Below are 23,493 nucleotides of genomic sequence, written 5' to 3'. Positions count from 1 at the left end.
GCAAAAGTCTATCATGCCTCGTGTCATTCTCATTCGCTCGATGAAGAATATTATGTAACGGAACACTTTGGTTTTAATACAATAAGACTTTTTGTACTTTATTGTTGACTATCAGAAATTTTTTGAGAAAAGTAAAGAAGAAGCGAGAGACGACCTCGAATATTGGAGTCCACAAGTGGTAACACCATTAATGCCAGTGGAGCCGATGGGTTGGAGGCGCTTCTGAGAATTTCATCCACATTCGAATTCGTAACGTGCGTTCCATAGGTTCTAACCACATACCACCTCACTTTACAAACACACCAATACGTTCGAATGAGAAAAACGAATGGTTCATTATATATGAGAAGATCTAACTGGCTGAAAAAAAAAATAAGAAAAAACAAGAGTGAGAGCGACTCACTGAGTTCATTCTATTGGCAAGAAATCACCGCTAATTTTCGGAGATAACGCCATTGGGTTTGCGTCATCAACTAAAAGATATTTAAAATATTGGAGCGAAGATTCTTTTTCCGGATGGAACAAGAGTCTCCCCAACATTTTTTAAATCGGAATTTGACATTATACGATTCGGAGATATTGAAGAATTGCGTGAGAATTTTGATGATGAGGTATTTTGATTAATTTGAGATATTTCGTGGCATTAAAAAATATTGAGGTAAATGAAAAATTTTTTTGGGGCACTATGTTTTTAGAAAAGTACGCACATCCGGAAAAGGGACGCACGCGCTATCACCAATACAATCACCGAAAGTGGCTTACATTGACTGACATTGGTGGAGTGGAAAGTTCTAGGTGCCTGCCTAGGCCCAACGAAATCGTCACCACTTCTCCGCCGCATAGTCGCTAAAATATTTCCTAGCTTCACATTCTTTCTTCTTTCAACACATATGAACATCTTAAACACTCTTCCGGAATAGTACAAAAAAATGGAATTTCATATTCCGGAGCAGATAATAAGCTGAATAAAAATAGTCGAATTGTAGGAGTGTCGTAGGGATAAAAAATAATGCATTATATAATTGAAGCTGTTATAAAATCAGTAGGAGGGAAATTAAAAAATTCATCTTTGTCATGGAATTTTTTGCTACGAAAATTCGAGTCCCCCCTTCCGATGGTAATAAATGCTCGAAAAGGATGTGTATCCTTTTGGGTTCTTTGAGAAAAAGCCTTCATCATAATATATATATGGTCTATATTTTCCATGATTATATATTTTGCCGGCACACATGGGGACATGGGAGACTATTTCAGACGAGCATACGGCAATACACGCGGTTTTTCGCTGTTTTTTGTCGCTTTTTGACGGCCACAGTCACCTTACCAATGAGTCACCACTCTTGACTTCAACAATCATTAATTCTATTTTATTTTCTAAATTTCCCTCAATTTCTTCTTCTATTTTATATAATCGTTTATTGCTATTGGATACCAATAGTCGTACATTCCATTATAATTCCCACTGAATAACATCAACACGTCTGCCAAAACCCTCACCAAACAGTCTATTCCTCATTGAATTAATCTTATATTTCATGGCATTTTAAAATTAAACCTCAATTGCTCCGAAAATCGCCAAAGAAAATATCACTATTTCGAAGCAATTGAAACGAACCAACAATAAGAAAATCCTCTAAACAATGAAATTTACCTTGCAGCGTCTCCATTTTTATCCTCAATATCCAGTCGTTCCATCTCCTTTTGGAGCATGCCACCCTCAGCGAATTTATCCAACGACATTTTTCACCACAAAATCTCAAAAATCAATGATACTCAGCGAACAAGTGTTCTCCAACGTGCGAAATGAAAAAATCACTGGCCTTTCACACTTTCTTCACGATAAATAATATCTCCCCTCTATATATAATATCTATATATAAATCTCTGTTGCTTAAACCGTAATATCCTTAATAAATATCAAAGGAGCTCAAATATTTCTGTCGCTCAGCAATAATGCTCAACGACTGAGGTAGACTCAAACACTGGCACACACTTTAAATCCTTCCTCCAATATTCGTCCGTTAACACTTAATTTTTCTTTGACGGAAACAGCCGAAAGGAAAACTTATTATATCATTGAATTCATTAATTAAATTACCATAAAAACTCTGTGTATAGGTTAATAAATATAATAAAGCAAACTGGGATAAAAAATAAAAGATAATAATAACAGGGGGGATGGGTTTGTCACGGGTACAACAACACACTCCTCACTGGGGCAACACACTCCTTACGCGGGTTCAACCAGCTTTAGCCTTTACCAACCGGCGTCAGTTATTACTACAATGTCTAGTCTTTCCTTACTCCCACTTTCTTCCTCCTCCTCTTCTTCTTCTACTTCTTCTACTTCTTCTACTTCTTCTTCTTCTTCTTCTTCGCCCCTCCTCAAACTTTTCCTTTTTTTCCTTTTCCCCTTAATAACTCTTCTCTTTTCACAGATTGGCAGTGATCATTTAACTTCACTATTTTAATGTTTGGCACTGGGTTGTACTCAAATAAACGAAATGAAAATTATAAACACAGCAGTTGATCAGTTGAAAATTTGGTTGGTTGAATTTTGAAAGAATGTCCGAGACTGAAAGCGAAAGCGAAAGCGAAATGAGCGTTTGGTGGCTGCGAAAGCCGCCCACACGACGCGTACTTAATTCCGTGTGATACTGATGTGGCATATAACGGGTGGTATATAAATGGGGGGTTGGGTGTGTGGTGAAAAAAAATACTCGAGCCAGAAAAAATCGGTCTTTTCCTAGATTTTGGGTATACGCGCGTCACCTACATTCACGCGTGCGTGTTCACTGTCGGGGCGTCGGCGGTTTCGAGCGGCGTCGGCGGAGAGTGTAAAACAATTTGACAATTTTCCAGCTCCAACTAAACGTCAAATTCTCCTTTTTATTATCTTTCTTTTTCTTCTTTCTCTTTTGCCCATCAATTGATGGAGGAGGTGGATTACTGTTTTTTGAGTGAAAATTTTCAATTGGGGCCGATAAAGTGAGGGAATTTATAAATTTTCATTGAAAATAAAAATTATGCCGAAATGGGGATGATTTAACCGAAAATAAAAAAAAAATGGTCGCTTGTTGGTGGTGGCACAGCCGTGTGAAAACAGCAGCAGTGCTGTGGTTTAATATTGCCGGTATATCCTGTGCGAGAAAGCGCGGGTACACTGATATTATTTTTATAATGGTGGTGCGCAGCATAGTGGCATTAAGAGCCGGCATGGGGCTAGGCCGCGCCCAGTTGTACCCCCACCAACATCCATAACCACCCGGTCTAGCCCCCACTTTTCCTTCTTTTTCCCTGGAGAGGGAGATGAACGAAAAACGGGGGAAAACCCCACCCTGGAAGAGACTGGCGCCCCTTGTTACCCTTACTGCCCTTGTTGCCCTTGTGGCGCTTGTTGCCCTTGTTGTTCTCCTCTCGCGCCAAAGCATGTGTCAAACAAACCGTCACCATAGATTTTTTTTTTTTTTTTTCCCCGATGCGTGCGTGCGTGCGTGCATGCGTGTATGCGCACGCATGCGCTCCAATTGGAAAATGCGTGCAGGTGGTGGCATCTGGCGGTACGTCTGATTCCGATACGTAAGGTACTCCCCTTCCAACTCCACCTTTATTTTTCCCCTTTTTTTACCCAACCATCAAGGCCAATTCTCCCTCTCTGCGCGTTTACCCACGTGGAGTGTCGACCGATCAGCCGTCTTTTTCCGATTTTCAGGTGGGGGGCCCTTGTCGGGCCATTCTTCATTCAATTTTTTCATTATTTTCCCACAAAAACTATAAATATTCTATAAACATTCTGGCAAACTCTAGTTTATTCTTTGTCCAATGTTGAATTAGAATGATTACCGTTGCTACTTATAAGCCGATAACTAAAGGTGCGTAGTTGAATTCTCACGGTAGGAGAATACTCTTCCGGCGGGACATAAATTTCCAAAGCAAAACCTGATTTGCCAATGAAATTCAAATAAGCCAGCCAGGAACGAGGAGCAATCAGCTAACCACAATAACGTAACCATTTTTACCAATCCATTATTTCTCATCATTTCGTCATACTCGCCCCGATAATTCTCTTTTAATGAGCTGTCTTCTCTCGCGACCAAAAAGATAATATTTCTTTTGCTGCACGAGAATTAATGAAAATCAATCAAACATTAATGTGAATTGTACTCCGAAATCTGAATGGCGACACCTGTGGTCTTCCGGTTACCAATGGATTTATGGCTACACATCACCATATTAGGCATATTCTTGAACTCTCAATGATTGTTAAAAGTGCTGAGGAGTCTGAAAGGAAGCGGCGAATCCCAAAACTTCCAGGGATAAGCTTTATTTTTATGGTGTAAGTCAGTTTGGAGTGGAGGCGAACGCGTTTGGACAAGTGGTTTTTGAGTACTTGGATAGCCGAAACTGGAAATGGGGGTTGTGAAGGTGCCCACCCTCTAAAGCACTTAAAATCACCCGAACACCATCGTTATCCTCATTCCCTCAGTCTAATTATACGTACAACTTCATTTATTAAATATAAATATTTCTACTTTCATGACAATAAAATTTGCAATTATTCTTGGAAAAATAAAAATGTACAAAAAAAAGTCACTTTTCTAATCAAAGCATTCATAGTGTACAGGGGGATGAATAAGTAATATTTGGAATGAAATGTAGGTTGTCATTTTTCGCCTGAATATCTTTCACTGTTTTTTTTTGTATTTTATGTAATTCGGCCAAAGCCAAGTTTAGGTGGGTGATGAAAGAGAGCGGCATTTATTTAATTTATGTGCAGGCAAAATGAATTATTGGCCTGATGAATATGACCTTGTTCGGTATGGTCTAAGAATTGGCTCCGTGATTACCTCGTCAGATTCAGAAAGAGAGATGGATAGATAGGAAAATCAAGTTGTTAATGATTGACCTGTTTTTCGGCTTTTGGACTTGGCTCGCAAATTTCGAATTTATTTATTGTAATATTTGACAAGTTTATTTTCACTTCAATAAAATCCTAAACCATGTGTGAAGATATGAGTTTTTCATTAAAAATAAAGCCTTGAAAAATTTTTCGAAGAAAGGCAGAAATAAAATGACCTCTCAAAGACTCTCTTGCCACTTTTTACCTATCAAAGTGTTCTCTGAGGTGCAGAATAGATGCAGAAAGGTGTTTCTCGAGCCAAAATTTACGCTCAGTTGATTGAATAATCGATTGGTCATCCTCCACGAATAATCAACTGCACGCTTGCTTCCTCTCATCCTCAAAATACTATCTCATAAATAGCGTGTATTATATTTTTCTGGGTGTTATCTTACACTTAGCGGCCAATAACGAGTGTTAAAAATTCATTGGAGATTGGTATCGAAAATATTCGACTTACAAACACACACACAGATTAAAATTGGGTGACTACACCTAGTCGTATCGATTACTGTAGCCCTCCAAGGTCAAGAGTACGCACACCGCGTTAACATGTCGATCATCAAATTATATAGAAATCGAAGAAAAAAAAAACGCAAGCATGGTCGCGAGGAGAACCACCAGTTTCAATGGTATTTCTTTTCAAAAGGGTACACTATTCATGTTTATTCCTTATTATCCTTATTATGAAAGTAGAAACACAAAAATGAAGTTGGCCCGAGTCGAAATATCTCGAAACGCGTAGGACTCATTCCTCATTGGTCAACTGGAACCGCCAAATTCAAATTCGGCGCACGGAGTGCGCAGTAGGTCTCGTATCAAATTATAATCCTTTAAAAAATTTCCACCAATTTCACTATTGGAAAGGAAGAAATTATAATATTTGAGAAAATCCATGAATGCCATTATTTTCAGTTCAATATGTCCACAATATCTCGCCATGTTGTAATGGAAAAAGAGCATTCCATGACCGAAATATGGTCAGTCTGCGCTATATGTTTTTAGTTGAGCCATGGAATATGCACCAAGGTCACTCACTGTCGGCGAAGCATATGGAGTATTTTTGGAGAGCACAACCTGACTAGTCTTTGTCTCAACCCACTCTTTTTCCCCCAGGATAATGACGTTTGGGGTAGGTTCAGGGGACTATAGGCCCCTCTTCAAAAGCGTTTTAACGTTAATTAATAGTTGCACGGCCCGTAAATACGATGGTGAATGGTGCGTGGCAGAGAAGAAATGAAATAAAAAGTTTAAATAAGTCCCAAAAATTTCAAATGCTTTCCGAAATTGTGTGTGCTATTCCTTTCTTTTCTTTCTCGCTGGATTGTTCTATTATCCTTAGTCCTTATGCCATTGTGATTTTTACTAATCGAACAGTATTTGGAAATTGATTTTTTTTTAATGTCTAATACAATAAAACCGGTGTGATAAAAATGAAATTTTTGAAATGGAAGGACAGGAGAAAGTACGAGTGCGACATGAAGTAAAAAAAAAAAAAGAGAAAATTGGTGATGCCAAGGGAAGAATGATGATGCTGAAGAAGGAGAAATAGGAGGGAAGAGTGGCCCTGGGGGTGTTGTTGCAGGGGGATGAGAGATAAAGCGAGGAGCGCGTTCCTCGGTTTGGGGCTAAGGCTGAAGCTGGGGCTCGAGCTAGGGCTGGGACACGAAAATGCTTATCCCTCGCACAGCCCGCACTAATATAACGGCAACTCGAGAGAACGAGAAAGAAGAATGAGCGGGAGAATGCGAGTGGGCGGAAAGCCCTACAGGCCCCAACCCCTCTTATGCGAATCAATAGCAGAGAGACCAACGCACCCTTCGAGGCTTAACTTTCTCTTGACGTATTTCGTAAACCCGAAAAGCCCGTTTTCTTATTCGTTTTCGGCATGAAAACTTCTCTGACATTCCGTAGACAGTTGACAGTGGCTAATGCTCACAACAGAATTTATCATAGGTTCCATATCCAGCCGAGGGAACCGGATTTAATTATTCGGGGCATTTAATATTCGCCATTACTCTAATTTCAATTGCCAATTGAAAATCATTATATGAGAGTTGCCAGAGTTTCCAGAGCACCCTCTCCAAGAGATAATTGATGAGCATCATGATGACTAGGTAATTGACAAGGGATGAGGATGAATGAACATTACTTCATTGTTAGAAGGAAGAAAAAGAGAACTCACCTCCATCCATTGGTGAGGTGTCCAACAACCGGGGAGTCTGGAAGGGCGTTGCCGGTATTTCTGGAAACAGGAAAACGTAGATTGTTGTAGGATAATCAGGAATTAGGACACGGATCTTTATCAGAACATCATCAGAATAACTACCCTTCCATCCATCCTAGCCTAGCCCCGTAATTAAATCGGCTTCGACTTATATATATATTTATCATGAAATTGCAATAAAAATCGCGTGCAATTAGTGAAAATAAATCGTGAATATGTCCCTGAGTAGAACGTTGTCACGCAAATGGATCAAATGGATTTTTCTGGTGCAGGGTATGGAGCAAAGAGAGTGAAGAGGTATCGAGAGGCATTGTTAATTGGAGTATTCCGTTGTAGTGCATGTTAATCGGTAATTCGGTTCAAACAAAAGTGATAAATGTGTAAAAAAAAAAATTAATATCCCAAAGGTTCGAAGATAACCATCAATTTTTAAGTTGTTCTGTGGGCCAGGTGCCATGATGAGCTGTATTGAGAGACGAGCATTCTCGCTCTTGAAAAAACCTTAATGCAATTTTATTTTTCATTCGCATGATGGTCACGCCAATTAAGGGGAATCGCCGTTAAAATATCATTCTCATCGGTTGCTCGGTTACATCCTATTCCCCTCCCCTCCCCAAATTTCAACGAAATTTTAATAGAGGAAGGGAATTCGATGAAGATAAAGGATAAATAGTATGCCATAGCTATTACTCTCCATGTTATTTATGTAAAAAACAGTGGTTTGGTATTCGGTGTAACCGTTGGCTACCCGTTCAAATCATCTCGCTAATTTACGATCAATTAATCCAAGTGGACTGACGGTGAGTCCTATGCGCAGCTTTCGAGGTAATGAAATGGCCAAATTAGAATTGCTTCGATTGCTTTGTTTTTTTATTTTCGGCTCTGACCAGCTTATAAGGTGTAAAGAATTGTTTAACTTCATTCTTCATTCCATAGGGAGGAGAAAATGTTTATGAAATTTGAAATCTCATAGTGGTCGGCATCACAATGGAGTTATCCAATTTAAAAAATATATCCTCATTGGTATTGCCAAGATAATCCTCCCATCTTCATTATCAAAGCATAATTGAAGTTTATCTCCTCATTACGCACAAAGATTCGAGTGAATCGTTAGAGGTTCGTCGACCAGGTGCACCAAGGGCACATGAAATCATGGGTTTAAAATAGTATAATTTTAGACGACTACTGAGGTTAAAGAGGGGCAGGTGTCAGTGGCGATTGCACCTGAAAAATCCAACCCATCCCGGCTTTCTCTCAACTCCCTTTTTTATTATCTTCTCTGACTCTAAAAGTTTACGATCACAGTATAGAAGAGGCGAGAAGCCTCTGTGTATCCTCGTGTCAGAGCGGAACCGCTGGAGATGATCGTTGAGGAGTAGAAAAAAAAAATACGTTGAGAGAGTTATACTCTGGATAAAGATGGGATAACAATAATTATTGCACGTCAGCGTGCTTCAATTTCGGGATAATTAAGCGTCACCTATCCCTCACCTGCATGCGTCTTACCTTACGTTATAATTTCGTCTCCTGTTGGTGTCTTGGATAATTAAAAAAAAAAAAGCAACTTCCCCATTGAATTTTCATGCCAATCAAAAACACACATTTCTCAAGCAATCCAGAGAAAAGTACATGCTTGGGAAAAATTATTCCTGCTGATGGGTTGATGTAATACATCAGACCTGATGGTCTAATGGCCGAAGAAATTGATCAAAGTTGAATAGCGACATCGTTCTTACCACTTGCCAAAATTCCCATTCCCCATTACTCTCAAGTTATACCCAACGATAATAACGCATTGGCACGTTCCAAACTACCCGCTCCCCTAAAACTCCATAAACTACATCGCACTATAAAGATCCCGATGGTACACTACACCGAAACCCCTATTATTACCACCGGTATCCTCGAAATTAACCCCCTCTAAATCCCCAAAATTTCCTAAAAAAAATAACAACAAGCAATCACTTTTGAAGTAGCCAAACTCTAACCCTGTCTAACCCAAAAACAGAGTACTACTTTTAGAGTGGCTAAATGTAATACTTATCGTCTTTTATACAGCCGGAGTAAGCGGAAGCCAGGATAATGAACGAATATTGTTATTTAATTTTGCCTCTCTACCTCTTATATTACGATGATGGTTTCGATATTTTGTAACTTGTACTCTGTACAGCTGCATCCTGCACCAAGCCCACCTAATCTCGATTGCTCGACGCTAAGTGATACTTTAAGCAAACACAAAACTCAAGGATCAAAACAGAACGAGTGAACCGCATGCGTTAGTAAAATACCCTCTTTTTTTTTCAATCAATTAAAAATAATTTTTTTTTCCCCACGGGAAAATAAAAGATGAGAAATAATATTTCCTCAGTAATTTTTCTCTTATGATCGTGTAGTTTTTCAAAGATATATTGTTTAATAGAAACTTCACTTATGGATTACGGGAGTTGCAAAGTAGTTTTTCTTGGTGTACGCTATTTAAGAGCACTATCGTCGTATGATAAAAACAAGATTGTCCATTGTTTCGAATCGTCACCGTAACGACTGTTGCAAAAGTGTGAGAAGAATGGATTGTAGAAATGAAACGGAAATGGGAGCTTTTTGTGTAGAGTCCAGTTTTTTTTTTTTTGCTGTCCTTTCCTCACGCGTCAACACACCAGTGAATGTATCACAGGTTTGTACAAACGAAGAGGTGTCTAGGGAACATACTAATCCCACTATGAAGTCGTCCTTCATTCTTGTTGCCTTTATATAGCTTTAGTGATTCAAATGATTTGGAAATATTTTCTTGCAGCTCTCTCGCCGATGGCGGAGAAAGGACATGCAAGTGGAGGAACACGAAATGTGTGTCCTGGAGATCTCGATCTGATTAGGTGGGCTCGTGTCCTGCAAGTTGTTTTGCTTGATTTTAATTATTCTACGGGGATAGGAACGAAGACGGAGACGGGGATGGAGATGGGGATGGAGATGGGGATGGAGATTTTTTCAATTGAGCGAGATGCTGTATTCAAATATTGTTAGAATGTTTTTAATTTCAATGATGAGAAAGAGAATGCGGTAATGAGGATCAAGATAAAACGTCGACGATAGGGAGATTTGAGTAAAAATATTGGGGTGATTGTTAGTTAAACGAGGAGGAAAATGTTCTACAGGTCTTTTGAGCTTGAAATTGAAAGAGTTGGAATAACTTTGGGGTGTTCGAAGTTGAAATGGAGATGCAACAAGTGTGCGGAAGATGCACCGACATATAACGGCGAGGTACGACCACGAATGGGGGTTGAAAAGAGAAATGTTCTCTCTTTTATCTCTAAACTAGCGCCGCATGAGCGGGACGTTGATAAAATTCCCGTTTCCAAATGCATTTGCGAATGTTTTATGAGAATGATAATTGATGTTTTACTTTTTTTTTTACTAAAGGATGGCGCGCATTGAAGGCGTTGAGCGTTAGGAGAGAGGCGGGAGAGGAGGTTAAAACTGCACTTGGGGGTTTGAAAAAGGGAGATAAAGAAAGAAAAGGAGGAAAAAAGAGGAGAGGACACGACGAGGTTGGCACGCGCCGCTCACTTACACTGCAGGCCGCACGAACGTGCAAGTGGGAGGGCTGTGAATTTTTTTTTTTTTTTTTTCATTTTTTCATCGGCTTTGCATGATGAGACTCAACAAATTGACCAACCTTAAGAGCCAGCTTATTATTAAAATCCTATTGTCAATTTATGAATTTTTTGGTAAATTAATTGAATTTAAATTACCAACAGGGCAAGTGAAAGACATGAAGATTTTTTTGTCTGTCACGTGCCAACAACGCCCGTGAATAATACAAGTGAAAAGTGGAGCACAAAGTGTGAGTACTTGCATTGCAAAGTGCATCTTTATGCTCGGGGAAACCCCACCGGATGATCATTGACGGAGAAGGGGGTAAGACCGGCTGTAAGTGTACAGTGCACCGATTCCCTCCCCTTGGAATAAGGGTAACTCTTTTTTAGCTATACCTGATTTGTCTCATGTGTATGAGCTAAGTAATACCCATGTTCTTGTTATGGTAATTTGGGGTAGAAGTGCAACGAATACAAAAACGAATATCCGTCGGGTTTGCGGTTGATTGTCGTACATGAAGTGCATATTACGCTACAACATATGTTGTTTTAGGGAAAAACTCGGTGCACTTGTGGTTTTGTTAAGAATTAACGATGGAAATCGTGACATAAGGCGGATAGAAAGGTATAATTGGGGAGAAGAAAGATGACTGCGGTTGACAATTTTGACGAAAACAATTGTTCAGAAAATTGTCCCACGAAATAGTTAAGAATTCACCAAATGGAGGGGTGCCATTATAAAGTCAATGAAACTTCCGTTTCAATGCGCTATCACTAATTTATCCCTCCAACAATTTTCATGTGATTAAAATTAAAAATATTGTGAATAAGCAGTTGATCAGATAATCAACTTGCACCAAATGAAAAATGCTATTTGTCACCTGAAAAATTGAAGGAGGTGGCAAATTGGCGGACCCAATTCGCCGGATAATCCGTACACCCAATGAAATTGATGGAAAAATAACCTCCGCTTCTAAAGTAAAGGTAAGAGTAAATGAAAAAGGAAAAAAAAACTCGGGATTTAAGTGGAAAGATGCATTATACATGTAGAAAAAGAGGGAGAGGAAGGAGAATATAATGACGGCGGTATGCACGTGCCTGCATTGTGTAGCTGAGGGGCCCGAGCGCAAAGTGCAGGGCTTCTGCATTCGGTGAGTGCCTCCGAGGCTTTTGCGGTCGCGCGTCAAACATATGGGCACGCGTTTCACATCTTACAATCTCAAAATTCCACTTCCACATCCTCTAGATATACCAATTCCTCAGGAAAAATAAAAAATTGTGCTATCTAATGGTCGAAAGCCATTTTTCTTTTCATCAATGAAATCTTGATTTACCCTATCTCCTAGAAATTGAGAGAAATTCTATTCTGGCAACTCTAAAACTTGTAGGCTATATCAATGAATATTCAACAACCCTATACCAAATGGATACCTGCATTTTTTTTATTACAAATATAAAACCATAGCACGCACAGCATTGAATTGGAATCCATTGAATTCTACTTCGTGTGATTGACACAACTGAGTTGGTTCTCACACTCGCGTATTTGTCCCACCTCATCCCAAAATAAATTCCCAAGAGTGTAACAAAGTGCAAACGACAGAAATTCAAGAGAATTAGAAAGAGAAGCTTAGCCCATCAACTCCAACTAAGCCTAGTATTTGTTGACTGGGTTTGAAGGGGTGAGGCCCCTATGCCCCCCTATCAACCCCTAAACATGTGAAAACTTGTTTTTTTTTCTTGCTCCACAACTTGAAAGAGTCTTCTTCTATTCTCCTCATTGTCCATCATTGCTCCCCTCCCTGGTTACTGCACCCTCCAGTGCGTCTTGTACTTTACATTTGAAACATATCAGCTCGTATGGAAATTAATATTCCCGGCATTTCTCGGCATTAGCATTTACATTAGTTTTGAAAATAAAAAATAATATATATGATGCAGAGTAGTAAAAGAAGAGCAGTAAGAGCAACATCTTGAGGACTTCTTTTTTTCTAGAGAACCAAGTTCTAAATAATTGTTAGAGTTTCTTTATGGCAATGATGGGGTTAGAATATGGGCTATAAAGTGAAGAAGCGCGGGGGGGATGGAAGGTGGAATGGAACAATGTAAAAATAACAGATTGCTGTTGTATGGCACGAGCGACGAGTTCACTGGAGAAGTAGGCAGGTGCCAAACTTTTTCCAAGTCTGAAAAAAATGAGAAGAAGGGGTTCGACGTAGCAACGTTTTAGTTACCACAGAGGCTCCCAAATCATTTGCTTTCTACTCAATCTTTTGTTCTTCAGTCGGCTGGTTAATTGATCCGAGACGTGCTAATACACGTCATACCTTGTCGAGGCCATTGAAAGATTGAGTTCCACTGGTGAATCATCTCTCTTTTTGCTTTACCTTAATTTTCTCTTCTGAAATATCTACCCTCTACGTATTTATGGATGCCTCACGGTTAGACTATATGGGCTAATGATTCGCTGTTACACGCGATGCTTCATGATATTTCGTTAAAAGTGTTAATTTCTCTAACTTACCGCTTTTTCGTGCTGCTCGCTACTGAAGGCTCCACTACCAGCACTGATCCCATGAATGTATATCCTGCAATTCAAACAAAATTATCACAGTTAGCTATTTTTCAACATCAAATAATTCATTTTTTTTCTATTCCAACGAGGCATAAGTTATGCTGTCAAGAAGAGCTTAGAGAGAATAGGTTTCCCATGAAAACCGTTACCGGTCTGGCCTGATCCATACCAAACCGGAAAAGTATCTCGATGCTTCCGGGTTCTGGAGGCTGTATGTCCAGTAGACAGCCATTAACTAAACAACAGATCTCGTAGAATTGTTGAAGTTTTTTTTTCTCTCTTAATCTTGTTCAATTGAAGAAAAGCAACCTAGGAGCGACTAGGTGCCCCAGTTGGAACTGAAGGTTCAGTCATATTCTAATCGGGATCAAGAGGTTATGTGAAAGTATCGGTGTATCTGGTCACTGGGGATTCTTCGTTAAAGCCCAACGAGTGAGCCCTCATGTTTCCTACTTGCTGTTGCTATATACTTCTCAGCTAGAGAAAGATAGATTTAGCTTGTTATCCACCTATTTCCTCTATTCAAGTTGTACACAACAGTACCAGGTGTTGAGTTCTCGTTTGTCGAGTAGAAAAAAAATGAAAAAAAAAAAAACAAAACAAAACAAAAAAAAAATTGGAAAAAGAGGAAGGAGTGATGGACAGTTTTTTTTTTTTTCATTTTCGATGAGTTGTTTCATCCCCGCATCGTGAATATTAAAACAGGATAAAAGGCCGACACACAAATTACGAGAATTTCGAAGAGTAATTTTTTCAGAAAGACACAATGGAGTCCATTAAAAAAATGGGGTCGACAAATGTATTACAGCGTGATAAAAAATATATATGTGCTGAAGAATGCAGCAGCCAGAGATCAATCTCGTCATGATCCTTGGCGATTCGAATGCATATACAAAATAAATAAGACAGGCAGAAAAAATAAATAAATAACAGACGCATCTCCAATGAATGCTGAAGAAAAGATTAAGGGGAGGGCAAATGAGACGAGACAGGAGTTATGGGCCACCAGATTGCTACTCAGAAACGGCCCCGTGTCAACAATCCCCACCATCACTTGGACTATTATAATATTCGCAAGTGTTTCTATATGAGCTAGTTCCATCTTACAATAACAGGTTTTTATTATACTTCATTGTGGCTCGTTCACTTGGATTGATAGTTCCAAAACGAGATTTTCATTTGAATTTATAAATTTGGGCCATCTATAGTTGAAATTTTTGGGGAGACTTTAGAGAAGCCAGGGGAAGAGCTGGAATGGAACCCGGAAACCCCCAAATAAATTACTGGCTCAACCATTGCACCAAGTATCGGTGCAAAAAAAAAAAAAAGCCAATGATCTCGCATTCGGACACCCGTTAGCTAGATGTACAAGATGTAGTAACACGAGGAGTGTTGGGTCTCAGAGAAATGCAGAAACAGCAGTTGCTATGGTTATTCCCTCCAACATACACTCATCTGCCAGAGTAGTTAGAGCGAGAAGGGCCAAAAGAACTACACGTTAAAAATAGCCAGGTCGTTTGAGGGTGTATTGGAGTGGTTTTAGATGTTGAAGAGAGAGGATGATAGGGCTGCCTGTGAAAAGCAAAGTGGGAAGAAGTATTTATCGAGGGTGAATGGAGAGAGGAAGAGAGAAAGAGAAAAAGAAATAAAGAGGAGTGAGATCTCGATGGTAAAGCGGGTTTAGAAATGGAGTAGGTTAGCGGGCTCAAATGAGGGAGAAAGAAGTAGGTGATTGCAGTGGCAAACGAGGAGGACGGCAAGTGCCTTTATAGTGGGTCAGTACTAGTGCCGACATCACCCGTTTTTTTGGGGACTGAAGGCCCAGGGGGCTCAAGGCCTTTGCATCTCCCCTAACTACCAAAAACTACCAGGTAGGTTCGAAGGTTGAAGTGTATATGCGTATCTGTGTGGGTTTCGCCAATGCATGTGTACACATCGCATACTATCCCGCCACCACTCTTTTCACCAACCAAAAGAACGCGCTATAATCGACATTCTTTTAGTCTACTTCCGTTGTATTTTTCTATTTCATTGCGATCATTATCACACAGTTAAAATATTGCTTTTCAAATTTGAAACTCAAATTTTTGTATAATACCAAATGGAGAATATGATTTCTAAATAAGTCATTGAATTCTCATGAATTGTCTGAATTTTATAGGCTCGGAAAAATATTTTATTGTCCTTATCCTGGCACAATTCACGAATGTGAACTAAAACCTGTTTCCCGTAGCATTCCAGGCCGATTTCAAATGCCGATTCTTGCATCTATGGTACATAAATTATTGTTGACAATCCTGAATTCTCAGCCGATACCTGAATAATCATTGCAGCCCTTGTTTTGCAGAGTTGTGCATATCCAATCCCTTTCATAAATCCTTCAAAATTACAATGAAAATTTTTCTCATCTCTTTCTTTCCCTTGTACTTTTCATTATTTTAAACTGGCGCCATTTTAAATCGCTGACAATGCGGAAACAATTTCTCTATGGAAGTGGCCATTTCTCTTGGACATATAAACAAAATTGGCTCATTGGTCGCGTTTTAACGAGATAATACCCTGTCTCGAGTTTTAAAACCAAGCCATCATCGTTGGCTTTTTCTCAACCGCAGGGTCAAAAAATAAAATGAAAGAAGAGATGGGGGAAAGCATTACCGGTTGTGATTTGAGATTTTTTCAATTTTTGGCCTTGTGGCATACAACTCCACGCTGCACAGTATATCGAACACTAATCGAGCCATTTTATAAATATTAAAAATATTCATTATAGTGGGAAGATTGATGTAGGTGGGTATGGTAGGTTAGTAGTTTGTCGAGTGTAGATCGGAATATATAAGATGTCCACGCATTGACGTTAAGATAGGTCCTGACTTTCTTCCCTGGTAACAACTCGAGAGAAACGTTAGAGTCGACACTTTATAAATTTCACCTTTTTTTTTGGGCTTTTTTTTTTCTTTTTCAGTGGGAACGGAAAAGAGGGTTTGTGAAGAAGAGAGGACTTGCCAAACGAGCGATCGTCTACACCCGCTTCCAACACCCGGCGAACACCCGGGAACAAACCGGATTGCCTTGATTCGACTCTTGACATATATCGTTGCCTTTTTTCACTGATTATGAGCATTTTTTCGGCATCGTTGAATTAATTTAGTGGTTCAGTGAGTACTAATTGTTTAATTGAAATTGCATGTTCTACATGTTCGTGGAAAAAAATTCCTCTCCATTAAAAAAAAGCATTTTTTCATTCTGAAATATTTTTCAATAAATCTCCTTTGGCTTAAAATTAGATCTCTAAATTCTTTTAAAATTCTATGAATTTTTATATTTTTTTTTATCCATCGGTAAGGACAAAGGGTTCCAGCTATTCCACGAAAAAGGAGCGAAGAGACACAAGAAATTAAAATAATATCCGTCGGTTGATCGGAGATTAATGTCTGAGCATTTGGTTTCGTGCAATTTCTCGAGTTCTTCTCTTCATATATCCCCCTTTCCATTCTCTCTTTCATCATTCTACGAAAGTCACTTTATAGATAGCCAATGTTAGGCATCACCTGGCACCACGGAGAAATAACCAATTGACTCGATGCAATTCATGGTTCCAAATCAGTTAGCTTTAGCTTCCGTTTAACTCACTAAACTGCACCTTTTATAAATCCCCCAGTATTAAGTGGGCACACGGTTTTATGCAGTAACGAGTAACTTGCGGCCTGTCTAAAAAATATTTGAATCACCGCATCGTTTCGAGCCAACTTGGCAGGTGCTGGCTTTCGTTGAAAAAAGAAGAGAAAAAAAAAACAAGTAGAAATCCATCAACAAAATTAAAAAATAATTCCCACCAGTTGGTTGACACCTGTCTGTGATAGGTAGTTTCCAATTTTCGTCACTTTTAATTTTTCTGAATCCCTTTTCGCTATTGATAAATGAAAGAAAAATCAAGTAGATGATATTTGAGCAGTTTGATCTTACACCCGGAAGTTGGCAGGTGATTGGCAGAGTGAGAGAAAATCAGTGACTTTGGCCCCCGGGACCACAACGCGACTCGTCGTTCCCATGAATGGCCAGTCGTAGCCACTCGTAGCCACTCGTAGCACAGGGGTGACCAACCAAAAAGAGGAGATAGTGGAGAGTGGAAAGAAAAAAAAAATCAGAGGAGAGATAAAGTAAGAAAAAATTAAGGATTGAAAACGAATAGAAGGCATGGTGAGGCGATAAAAAGGCCAACTTTATCTCACGTAGGGTTGGTTATTACAAAATATTTCAATATTTTCCAGGGAGATCGGGTTCAGGCAAAATTGGCTAGGTTGAAAGTATGATGATGATTAAGCATGAAGCATTGCGTTTTTTTTTTTACTTTTATGTAGAGCTAATTGCTTGAGAGGTAAAGAATTTTTAACGAGTGATGCATGGACTGTAGGTGTCGATTTGTAAATAATGATTTCTTGTCAATAGAAATGAATATAATCTCGATCATCTGAGTGGAGTAGTTTCAATTCGACAACCAGGGTCATTCTAGTAAGTGTTGTTTGCTAAGAGTCAATGGCCGCGTATCTACGCCAAACACGTGTCACCGAGGTTGCTCCTCGTTGAGAGGAAAAGAGAAAAAAATCAGGAAAAAAGAGAGAAGACCAAGTGTTTTGGAGTAGGGGAAGCTCCAAGATGAAGAGATGAAAAGACTCGTGGGTGCGGGTAGAGGGTATCCCGACTTGGAAGGGGTGGGTCAAATGGAGTCTGCGAAATCTAAATACCATACAGAGACCTGAAGAAACAGTTTTATTCCAAGATAAGACTTATATACTTTTTTATTTGAATTTTTTTTTTCGTCCACTTGATTCTGACCCTCTCACACCAGTTTCTAAAGATAGCACTTCCTTCCTCTTTGCCACTCTTTACCAACTCACGACTATATCCGCACGGACTATGTACCATTCCGGGGTTCTCAATGCCAATGTCTTCAGCTTTTTTAAGCTAATTGGAATGTCCAAGATGCTAATGACGCCATTTTTTATTCTCAATGATAACTGATTTTTCATTCGATCAGGAGGTGATGTATTGGTTTTTTTTTTTTTCCAACTTTTGTGTGCCTCGTTGGCAGACACGAGTTTTTCATGTGGGGCAGGTGGGACGAGACAACGGCACGCGACAAATCGACCGAGTATGTACACCGCGAGCACAGCTTTGATAACTAAAGTAATGACGAGACCAGATAATTGCTATTTATTTCAAGGGGAACATATTTCCGGCAGATTGAAAATATTCATTATTCCGGGAGTGTGTGATTGAAATCAGCTGTATGTGCGATTGTACCGCAGTTGTGATATTTTTGTCGGACTAATCTTCAAATTAGCGATTTCCAATTTTCGTCGAGAAAGTTCTATTTCAATGAGAATAATTTTGTCGAAAAAAAAAAAAAAACCATCTGTCCATAAAATATGGTTGAATTATAAGGGCTGGGTCGTGATGCATATAAAGTAAATCCACCTCGTGACAAAATAGGGCCAATCAAACAGTTCACTCTAGTTTAGCCGTTCAAACTGTAGAGGCTAATTTCTGAGAACCAAATGTTTTGTTGAGTTAAAAAAAACACGTTTTTACCCGTTCCTAAGCCCATGGTAGAGGGGCTACCGCTGTGAGTACATGAAAGCCGCCCGTTTTAGAAGGCGAATAATGTATTCCTAGGGGCATCTGCTCGTCTAGTCGTCGGCGCAGAGGGCGGGTGCCGACACTCACGAGTCCCTTCTTGTTTCTCCTCTCTCTTCCTCTTTTTACCCTCCCCCCAATATTCATGTGTGAGTGGTGCATGTACACGTGCAAACTGCCGTATCGATGGCCCTTCACACACAGGTGTGGTCCGTGGATGCAAGAAGGAGGATAGAGGAAGAGACCAACGAAAAGTAACAAAAAAAATATATAGACGGTCATGTGGCTTGCGCCAGAGACCTCATCCAAGCCTCTGTGTCTGATAAAAATCGTTAGAAGATGGTAATTTAACTGCCACGTTCAACTATTTACTGTGAAACCCCCGGAAAAGAAAAAAGATGATCATCGATCGTCAGAGATGATGAAGAGACAAGAATAGAAATGAAAATAGTCGACAATTTTCCACCGATAAATGATAATTTCCTCCTCTTTTGCTCACTCCAACGGAAGAATTCCGACAGTTTCCTGTCGACTGCAGTTCCGTCTGACTCCTGGGAGTGGTTATGGGAGCTTCGGTTTATGTATCCAAGGATGCGTGTGTGGGAGAATCACACCAAGGAGGGAAAAAAGTACAAAGATATGTGTAAAGCATGAAGAACGGGATAGAGATAGAGGGTACCAAGAATGATGAAGGAGTAGACAAGTTCCCTAGTCCCATGCGCCCTGAGACTCAGTCAGTACTCCCTTATGCAGACTCATAATCCATAATGGAGAATAGAATAACCTAACTGAAGTTTTAGACTAAAAGCTAACCTACCAAACTAGTTCCCCCCACTTTCGTACACATTGTTTTTTTTTTTTCGCGGGGTATCGCGCTCCAAAAGCTCAACCTCTCGCACTATTGTATTGCGAATCGTCGTTCTTCTGCACGTGTATATCGACATAGAACATGTTGGCTAAGCCTGATACATCCGTTCCGAAGAAATTCACGTCTCTATTTTTTAAATTATGTTCATTGAAAATATTTATCATAATTATAAATAATATTTCTACTGTTAAATTCATTAAAATATTGAAATAATAGCGAAGCAATGAAAGCATCACATGCATAATGAGCAGTAGGGGTTTGGATAAGGCGAAAAATTATAAGCGAAGCAATGTTTTCTTCTTTTTATTGCATAACACTATATTTATTCCTTGAGAAATGCGCTCTCAATGCAGTCAACAATGTAACAATCCAGTAGACTCCTCCATGTGATTTTATTCGTTCAGATACATCATAATTCAGTCACCAGCGAATTTACAAAGTCTATCTGCTTGGATTGAAAATTCTCCTCCCTCTCCTATTGGATACGTGATGAGTGTAACAAAACGATTAGAGCTCGCAGTGATGAGTCCGTACGGTATGATTTGACCCGCTTCTTTAGTCACCCATTATTCTTTCCTCTTATTCAGATTCACGAATAAAAAAAACAAGCCTACTCATAATTCGGTGACCTTGACCGTGAGAAATACTTGTGAAAAGAACCTTCAATCGAATGTTTCATTGAAATTTTTCTCTCTGAAATAATTCAACGAGTGAGTGTTGCTCCAGCATGTTGTTAAATGAGTTTGTTTATGAACTTTTATTCTCCCGCAATGATTATTGAAAGAATATCCAGGTTGGTTGTGTCTCACGGTAAAATCAATTCTCACAAAAATAAACAGAGGGGAAAAAAAGCTTGAGTACGCAGGTCTGGAGACCCGGGCATTATCTTTACCAAAGATTTTTTATCAGTGAAAAATGTACGTGACCTTGCTAGCGGCAATTGGAGCGCCGGTTGAGAATCCCCGTGTTGGCACATGCGTCCTAGGTAAAACACGTGGCTCCGGCTTTTCCATTCTTGTTCTTGTTATATTCACCAATTTCATTGAATAATTCAATTGAATTTTCAGTTAATTTCACCTGTACACAATTAATGAGGCAAAAATTTCCCATTTTTATCCATGTACCAATTAAACTGGAAAATCATTTGACCATTGGCAACATTCGATTGCTGTACATTTTCTAGGGATTTTTTATCCAAAAAATTCAGCTGCTTAGCCGATGAGGGATGGAGGCGATGGAGAATTAGGAGGGGGCTACACTATTTTTTCAGCGGAAACGTTCTCAAGGCCATACGCAAGTGGTTCTCAATGTTGTCCGGAATGTTTGAATAGCGTTTCATAGAATAAACGCTGGTATTTCTCAAGCGTTTAATATATATTGTATTAAATGCCGGATAGTGTGTGAAAGTGGTTAGGACGGGTGGACATGTTACGCGCCCGCGTCTGTTACATTGTCAACTCGCGGGAGTCTTTCATCCACTCTCCGATTAATAAGAGTGTTGAATTTACTCTCGACATCTCATAACTCTTACATTCATTGATTCTTTCATTCAAAAATTCCACTACGAGCTCAACAATTTCATTCCAATAAAGCAGTTGACGTGCTGGGAAAAATTGCCCATCCTATGTTATATTGAATGCTCCACATATCTGAAAAAGCAATAAAAGCTAGGCAAAGAAGCATAATTTTTCATCATCATTTCCAAAATGATTGTCAATTGTCCATCACAACCAGTTGTGGCTTTTCCAGCAGTCAATTGGTCTGTAAATCTGTAAAATTGGGCAAAAAGCGAATTATCAAATTAAGCAAAGCGATAAAAATGAATTATGATAAATTAGGAGAAAGCAAAGAAGCATCGATTTATTTATTTATTTTTTTAATGCTTAAAGTAATGGATTTGACTCACCATTGAGCTTATCGATGGCTCGATCAGCCGTCGACTGATCAGCACAATCAACAAAAGCATAACCTCCACGTTTAACCAATATCGTCGTGCATGATAAAGTATGTTCGTGAAATAGCTCTCGCAGGGCAGCTTCATTACACTCCGACGGCAGATTTCCCACATAAAGTTTGGACATTGTTGTGGGTGCCGTTGATCCCTTTGTCGACGCAATGATGAATGATTTATTCCGAGGATAACCTCGGACACGTGATTCCCAAATAAACAAAAAAAAAAAAAAAACTAAACCGACGTTAATCCGTTGTCTCTGTCACCTTATCAGCTCGACCGTCTTCACCTTCGTCACGTTATATTTATTCCCGAGAATAAACGGACAACGACGAGAAAATCACACGTTTATAACAACGCAACTCACGACTACTAAAATTCCCGATGGACTCCCAAAGAATTGCTCTTCTCCTTGGAAACAGGAGAGAAAAATCTTCACGAGTTCTTATCACAGAACACAAACGATACGATAACCGGGGGAAATCACGTGGCCAGTTGTTGTTCTTTCCTTTCTCTGCAGTTTCCCAATTACTGTGACTATTTATTCTTCTATTAATGAGATAAATTTCAACTATTATGGAGACATTAAACTGAGAACTGAACAAACTGAACTGTTGACACGAAATTGTCAGATGCGCATTTGTCTTCCTCACGTCGATCCTCTTGGTGACTCCCTCTCTCGCTCGATCTCTCACTCTCTCTCTTTCTTTCTTCTTTTCCTTCCGTTCCCTCTTTCTACCTCTCTCTCTCTCTCGCTCTCGGTCTCTCTCTCTCTCTCTCTCTTGCTCTGTTTTCTGTTTTCAGCCTTCTTTTATTTGCTTTCCTTTCGAAACACTTTTTCACTTGTCGACAAGAGAGCGCGGGAAAATCCAAACGAATTTTAGAATGGCTTTGTCCTCAAGCGTTGGCCTCCTCGACGAGGCACAAGAGTTTATAACGGTAGTTGGATTGATTTAAAATAGTTGAGTGATTTCGTAAAACTGCTAAGGACCCAGTGTCGTGCAGCAGTTACACCCTGGACTATCCTTCCAGCTCTTCTGGCCTCGCGTCAGCTAGCTAGCCTCGGCAACCCTCTTGCGATGCGATGCAAACTCGTTCTTTTTTTTTTTTATTCACTTCTTTCTTTCTTCCTTTCCTCTTCTTTTTTTTTCTGCACATTTCTTTATTCCTTCCTTTCGCATGTACACGTACGACACACAACGGGGTATAACCAGGCGCTTGTAAATGCCGCGGAGGTTAGGGAGATACGCCATTGGTCAGTGGTGCACCACGTGGCCGGCCCCCACCCCCTTAAATCACGCTCTTTCTCTATTGGAGGGAATTTTTCGCATGCCGGTTTCCAGGCTCTTTTTTATCCGGGGCTTTTTGGCGCATTTTTATTTATTTTTTTTCTTTTACAGACTTTTGCAAAGTTTTGGAGTACATGGGAGAACACACAGCGCCTGCTCGAGGCCTGTTGCTTCTGTTGCTCTAACGCACGCGTTATCATAAAGCTTTTCCCAGGCGTACACCATCTAACTTTCATAATCACTTCAAATTTATCGGTCAATTTAGCACCTATATCAGCATCTCTCGTATTAACTAAATTTTCAATTAAATCATTTTTTTTTTCAATACATATTGTTATTTTATTGATATATAACGATAATAGAAGATGCGAAAGTGAATGAGTCATTGAATAATTTGCTTCGGTTTTGCGATTGTTCCAGTGGTCTCCCTCCTTGGCACAGTTGTTGCAGTATCTACGG

At 39.5% G+C, this 23,493-nt stretch overlaps 1 protein-coding gene across 3 annotated transcripts in view; it reads right to left on the bottom strand.

Moving 5' to 3' along the window:
• Imp (IGF-II mRNA-binding protein) overlaps nt 1-22,359 on the bottom strand; it is a 37,845-nt gene extending 15,486 nt beyond the window's left edge. For 2 of the 3 annotated variants that reach the window (XM_011299557.1, XM_011299558.1), the window contains exon 1: nt 1,652-3,143. In XM_011299557.1, coding sequence (XP_011297859.1) covers nt 1,652-1,740 — 89 coding nt within the window. In that variant the 5' untranslated portion in view covers nt 1,741-3,143. Of the gene's footprint in view, nt 1-1,651; nt 3,144-7,085; nt 7,146-13,241; nt 13,306-21,700 lie in introns of those variants that run through there. The other variant, XM_011299556.1, reaches the window with a different exon arrangement.
• Between the last annotated feature and the right edge of the window lie 1,134 nt (nt 22,360-23,493).

The sequence above is a fragment of the Fopius arisanus genome, unplaced genomic scaffold (assembly GCF_000806365.1).
Source record: "Fopius arisanus strain USDA-PBARC FA_bdor unplaced genomic scaffold, ASM80636v1 scaffold00014, whole genome shotgun sequence".
NCBI classification, from domain to species: Eukaryota; Metazoa; Arthropoda; class Insecta; order Hymenoptera; family Braconidae; genus Fopius; species Fopius arisanus.
This window is presented reverse-complemented; position numbering and strand designations above follow the sequence as displayed.